General features: G+C 35.3%; 1 protein-coding gene across 1 annotated transcript; it reads right to left on the bottom strand.

Moving 5' to 3' along the window:
• Window positions 1-813: 813 nt before the first annotated feature.
• Window positions 814-5,875, bottom strand: LOC115995437 (nodulation protein H-like). Its single transcript, XM_031120009.1, has 6 exons — window positions 5,441-5,875; window positions 4,478-4,713; window positions 4,109-4,367; window positions 2,027-2,206; window positions 1,777-1,932; window positions 814-1,296 (listed from the first exon to the last, which is right to left on the bottom strand). Exons 1-6 carry the CDS (start codon window positions 5,468-5,470, stop codon window positions 1,129-1,131), a joined length of 1,029 nt encoding a protein of 342 aa, XP_030975869.1. The 5' UTR covers window positions 5,471-5,875; the 3' UTR covers window positions 814-1,128.
• Between the last annotated feature and the right edge of the window lie 880 nt (window positions 5,876-6,755).

The following is a 6,755-nucleotide window of genomic DNA, read 5'->3' as shown; positions in this document are numbered from 1 at the left end:
CGGTCAATCAAGCAAAAATAAGCAGATTTTTGCAAAATCCGGCGACGATTCCCACAGTCCGAGCCCGACCGAAAACCGACCGAAAAACGACGACGTCCGACCATCCGAACCTTTGCCTCCGGCGGGTCGGCGGCGGATCCAAATTTAGGAGACCCGAAGTGATCGGGTCGGTTCCGGGTTGGGCACAAACCCGACCCGTACCGACCCGTGGACAGCCCTACTTTAAATTATGGAATGATGTTATTTTAAAAGCATGTTTTGCGAAGGTATCATATGATGTCAAGGGCAGTTAGTCTCTACCTGCAGAGAACGTACTCTCTCTCTCTCTTAAACCTTGTCAATAACTTTCATCTAAATATTTTCCATCCAAGCAGGTTTCTATTTCTATGACATACTCTCTTCAATGAGCCAAGATTTAGTACGCCATCCGACTTCTTACTTCGTCAATTCCTTGTGCAACACTGACGTGAACACGTTGTCAAAATGGAAGAAATGAGGTCAGAGATTTTCTCAATCGCATGTGTGAAAACAAGACGTATAGCTTTTGCGCGCGCGCGCGCGCACGTCAATTTGTGTTACAACTTGGAACATTGGACACTTGGACGAAAGGTGGGGGCCGGGTGCCTCGGATTTTCTTTTTTGGAAAATCAGGTAGATAATTTTATTTAACCAGATCTAGGGATTTTTTTCTATATATGTTAACTTGGTCCCTGAATAAAATATCCATGTCTGCCTTTAATTCCTTTTACAAAGCCCCAAACATAAAACAGATTTTATGAACTCCAAAACATAAACGGTTAGAGCTCCTATCCATAGTCCAGTAAACACAGTTAAACTAAGACAAAATTTACCGCACCATGTAACTATCAAGCAATGACAAATTGACTACAAACGACACAAACCAGAAAACGCAGAGCTACTTGCACTTTTAAACAATTGCTGTACATGGTGTCTATATGACCAATAAGAAAATGATGAAAAGGAATGGCCTCATCAACAAAGGGCATTGAAACTCCGTGGTGGTGTTACAGCCAAAACCTTTCAACCATGGCTGGTATTCTGTCAGCTTCTGTTGTAAGAATTAGTTAAATTGGTATATACACCATTCCAAAAGTTAGCGGACTTTGTCTAATAGTCTGCATGGAGAAAACTCTCATAAGCTGTTGCTGCAAGTGTCTTGTTAACATCTTCCCAGTTCGTAATGTGGTCCGACAATGGTCCTTTGTGTATTTTAATTTGCCGGCTTGACAATACCATCTGTGGAAGCTTCAGAAACTCTTGAACATCTTTTAGTTTCTGCAAGAAAAATGGAGAATAAGGACCACCTAGAAGAGGCATAATTACAGACATGTTTACACTGAGTACATTGTCCACAGCCTGGCCTGGTCAATACTTGGCATCAGCATAAAGAGATAAAGCCAAATAGGCATCAACCACCACTAGAAAAAAATCAAAATTTAGACCCGAACTTCATAGCATCCAAAATATAAAGTTCCGCAAGTTTGGTACGGATAGCAAAAATATTTTGAAAATTAAAAAAATTAATAAAAAATAAAAATAATCTTTAAAAACTTGATTTATTTTTCAACAGTAGGGGAAAAAAGGGGGTGGGGGAGAAGTTGAGGATGGGCATTTTATCGAGCATGTAATAAATAAATATTTATAGGTTTATGGTTTTGGGATTGTGTGGCATCTTTTAGAAATTATAACATGAACGGATTATGTGTGGTTTTGTATGAAGAAGACTTCTCTTAGATCTTATGAATAGGTCCTTACAGTGCGGTTCATGATAAGATCCTCGTAGTACAGAATGATGTGCCGAGTGCTGTTGAAGTATTCTAAAGCCTTGGCTGTTATCACCTCCATGTCCTTCAGTTGAGTAATCAACGCCGTGGAGTTTATTGAAGGCTTGTACTTTGAAAGTATATCGGCCTAAATTAATTAACCAGCAATGAGTTCAAGATCATGCATATAAGAGAGAGAGAGAGAGAGAGAGAGAGAGAGAGAGAGAGAGAGAGAGAGGGACCTCTTCAGGTGTATGTACATGTGACTTGTGAGTTCCATTCAATAGCTTAGCATATTGATCATACGAATTGGCGAGCAATGAAACCATCCGACGCAATAAATTTCTTCGGAAGAGAAAGATTGTAGAAACACCCTTACGATCGAAGTATTCAGCTATTTCTTTATGGTGCTCCATCAACCCCTGCATGAACCATGACAAGAAATGTTGGCTCTTCAACTATAGTCACCATGAAACTATGCATTCGTGTATTATATTGGAAGAAGCTTGTTCGTAAAACTTCAACATGCACAAAATATTACCTAGCCAGAATTGCAGAGTCCGATGATACAGATATAAAACAGATTCACATCAACTACTCCATCTAGTGCCTACTTAGTTCACTATGTTCATGTAGAAGTAGGTTCATAAAATATCCTAGGGTATTCCACTATGAAGTTACCATATGAATGAAGGATAACACTACTCAATAGCTTCTAAGAACAATGTATATTCTAAATTTATCAAGTAGTATTTGGAGTAAAACAACTTCTGCTTCACTTACATCTGTTCTCCATGGATAATGAAATTGAAATTGTACTGGAAGCAATACTCAAAGAAAATTGATCCAGACCATATCAATAAAGCAATTAGCAAAATCTACAGTTACTCAGATAAGAATGCTATTATAAGTAATTAACAAATCGTAAGTTCAGTGACCTTCAGGCCTATTGGCATGCTGCCCCCTTTGTGGGGTAACATCCACAGTTCAATCCCTCCTGTTTGCTCTAAATTATGAGCTGATAACTAAATTTTGGAGGATGATAATCACTGTTCCCAATTGAACATGGATTAGGAAAATATATACATATACTATTAAAGTAAGGGCAGTAAAGATACTCCAATGTTCTCATTATGTTTTCTCATGTTATATAAATGACCAATGTTACTAGATTTTTAAAGCAACGCAGCATCTAAGTCTTGTAGACACCAGAGTTTCCAACTGTTCTCCATAAAATTGCCTATCCTTAAGAGTGCATATTAGAGACCTAGCTATCAGTAATATCTTCTGAGCTGAAGGTTGGAAGAACCATTCTGCCACCTTCTAACTAAAGCTCTTACTACACAATGCTCCATTATAATCCAACCTAGAGACCTTAACTCTCCCAACCAAGCCTTCAGAGTTCTCTGCTCTTGATCTAGGGAAAAATATAAATAAAAACTAGAAGCTGTACCCTACAAATTGCACTAGCATCTCAAAGAACAAATTTAGCAAGCTTGTGAATACATGACAGCTATGAGAATTCTACTTCATAGTTCATACTACTAACATAAATTTCTCCAATCCACTGGTCAATAAAGGCGTAGCCTTCGTAAAATATTTCCAAAAAAATTCTTGACCACAAGAATCTTTTTCATTTATATTTCAAACATGAGGAGATAAGCTGACACAGCTCCAATCATTGCAAACCTATACGAGTAATTAAGGAATTGAAAATTTCATCAGTACAAACTCTGTGCAATAAATCTTTTCAAAATTGCTTCACTGAGCTATAAATAGGCTGGAAAAGGGGTGGATTGGGATAGGTTTTCAATTTAAATCTTGCAACAAGATAAAAATAGTCTTAGGAAATTTATTGGAGGGGAATTGCAGCTAATAATTTTAAATTGTTGTATTTGCATTACCAATATAAATCCAATCAGACAGTTGAATGATTGGGAATTTTGAGATATACATAAATAATTAATCAAGAGTGTTTGGCTGAGAAATGACTATTCCCCAAAAAGTCCTGGGAGCAGTAGATTGCGCTTCATATTACCTTCTTCTGTTAGAGTGTAGAGACCATAAATAAATACAATACATCATTAACATTAGAGAGCAAGAAACTGTTATAAATCAACCACTTAATCCGACACAAGAAATCCTGCTGCTGGTATGATATTTGGACCAATGGCTACAAATACTTGCACTCATCTATGATCTGTAACGACTTAAGTGTGGAATGATGGCTGCTTACGGTTACTCATTCAAAATTATAGTGCATAGCAGAAATTTTTGCTTACTATGTGAATAATCTATTGGCCTGAATTCAAACACATTATTACCTGATTAAGCATCCACTTGAAGCCAACTGCCGCCGAGCATTGATTTTTTGAAGCACTACTGAACCAATCCAAATTGTAAACTTTATCTAGAGTCTGTATAATTGAAGAAATATTGTTTCTCCTATCCTTAACAGAGAATATCTCCCCATTAGAGCTTACATTAACATGACTATTCAATAGGGTCTCAAACCACCCACTTCCTGATCTCTGCATTGATATAATGGCAAAGAACTGTACAGGATTATGTTTACACTCAGCCCTGGTAATGCATAACAACCAGAAATTAGCAAGTCTGAAAGACCCCCCACCCCCCAAAATAAAGAATAGAATGAACCCCAATATAAAGTTTTGAGAGAACTTGTCAATTACCTGCTAAAAGTTTCAGGTTTTGGGTAATGCACATAAGGAATTTCGGATAGCTTGATGCAATCATCAGGGCAAGGCCTTCCAATGAGTTGGATGTTTAGAAGTTTAGTCTTGGTGTGGATACTTAACTGCTTGAGACAGATTGAGTATATATAAACGCCACAGACCATTGCAAACACCAAGATTACCATCCTTAATAACAATGGAGATTTCTTAGGAGGCTTTATTAAGAGAGTATCCTGTGACCCAAGAAGAAATTGAAAAACAAGATCAGATTATAAACGTTGTAATGGGAGATTAAAAGAAATGGTACAATGGGGGCGAAACAAAAGAAATGAACTTGCACTCAAACTTAAACTGTAATGTTGTCAAAAGAAGATAAGCAGTTAAAAAAAATATAAAATAAAAAAGGGAGTGTAAAGTTTTCAAATTAACAACACAAGAAAATTACAGAACCACTATAAGTTCCAGCTGAACCAGCTTCTGAAGTGGGTTTTGTACTGGTAGAGGAAATTCATAAGCCCAAAATCTCTAATTTTAAGATAAAATAGTTATGTATCTAAAACCCAGATCCAAAAAATGCAGAGTAATACTAAGCACTCCTCCATAAACCCTATATTTATTTTCCGTACTTATCTATCATAAAGCTTTTTTTTTTAAGTAAGATTTAAATGGAAGATGAAGAAGACAAGAAAAAAAAAGAACAAAGTAAAGAGTGGGAAAAGATAAAAGAACACCATTCTCTTCAAGACCACCTCCATACCCATAAATCAAAACAACAAATTTTTCCAGGACCCAAAAAAAAAAAAAAACAGTGCTTCAAATATAAAGACCCATTCCTTTATTTCAAACAAAAAAGTCAAATTTGAAAAGTAAGGTAAGTAACAATTTTTCTTTTGGTAAGTTGGTAATGAAGAGAGAAAATAATAATTAAGAAGAAAAGAGCAAAGAATGAGTCATGGGCACCTTGTTGAAGAAACAGATTTCTTCTCTCATTGCTATCCCAAAGACAAAGGAGAACACAAAGAGAAAGAGGGTCTCAGTTCTCAAAGCAAAAGGCAAAAAGCTTCAGTCTTTCTTTGCCACTCACTCATCAGTCATCCCCTACCCTTATCTTCTTCTCCTCAGCTGCCAAGTCTTTCTTTTTTTTTCTTCTTCTTTGTCAGTAAAAATTCAGCTGCATTGAAGAGAGAGAGAGAGAGAGAGAGAGAGGCAGAGAGAGAGAAAAGAGCCAAAGAGAAATGTACTAGCTAGCTTTGGAGCGGAGCAGAATTATTTGCCTTATGGAAAACAAAGCCATTTAAATCCTTTCCCCGAGGCCAACAGTGATAGCATCCATGTTGCTATCGCTCTCTATCAATTTCTGAGATTACAATTAATTTTTAGCCTTGCCGCTTTGTTGTAACTCACTAAACTCTTATTTTAGTAGGAAAAAAATCCATATTATAATTCTAATCCAATCCAATTTATTTGTGACACACACAGATGCCGTAATCAAAGTGCTAGTCTTTAACTCTAAACCTCGAAAACCTTATCGCACGACAGGACCGTATAAGCGTGTGAAGAGGAAATTGAGTTGTAAACAACTTCTTAATGACTTTGACTTTTGTTTGATTTTTACGATGAAATATCTAAATAAAGTAGTACATAAAGAAGAACAACATTTTTTTTTTTCTAATATTTTTTGTCCAGCTCATAAATGAACCCTTTTTTTTTTCATGGTAAACTCGGGAACTTAATAAATTGGCAAAAGAAAAATTCACAAAATCCAATTGTACTTTGTTTTCCGTGAAGCTTATAATTATTAAATTGAATTTCCCAAAGGTGATTTGTCGGTTGTATTAAAAAAGTTAATTTGAATTTTTCAACGTAGAAAGAAATAAAAATAATAATATTTTGAGTCAACATTTAAATTTTTTACAAGATCCAAATTAAGAACAGTAAATTATTATGAAAAAATTTATAGATTGTTTTTAGGGAAATAGTTAACCATTCGTTTAAAAAAAAAAAATGAAATGCTAACGAGTGTTCTTAGAACATTAGTTAAGAATCCAGTTAAATAAAGTTTTTATAGGAAAGAAAAAAAAACAATTAATGTTTTAACAGTATTTTTCATTTTCCATAAAAGTGATATCAAAACTTTCCTAAAATTGATTCTTAACCAGTGTCCTTAGGATACTCGTTAGTATGACCCTTAAAAAAATTTTAACATAATTTTTATAAAAAATGAAAAAAGTTGTCAAAATATTAATTTTTTTCTTTTCCCATAAAAACTTTTTCA

Source organism: Quercus lobata, chromosome 6, assembly GCF_001633185.2.
Source record: "Quercus lobata isolate SW786 chromosome 6, ValleyOak3.0 Primary Assembly, whole genome shotgun sequence".
Taxonomy (NCBI): domain Eukaryota; kingdom Viridiplantae; phylum Streptophyta; class Magnoliopsida; order Fagales; family Fagaceae; genus Quercus; species Quercus lobata.
Note: the sequence above shows the minus strand (reverse complement) of the source record. Positions and strands in the feature narration are given on the sequence as shown.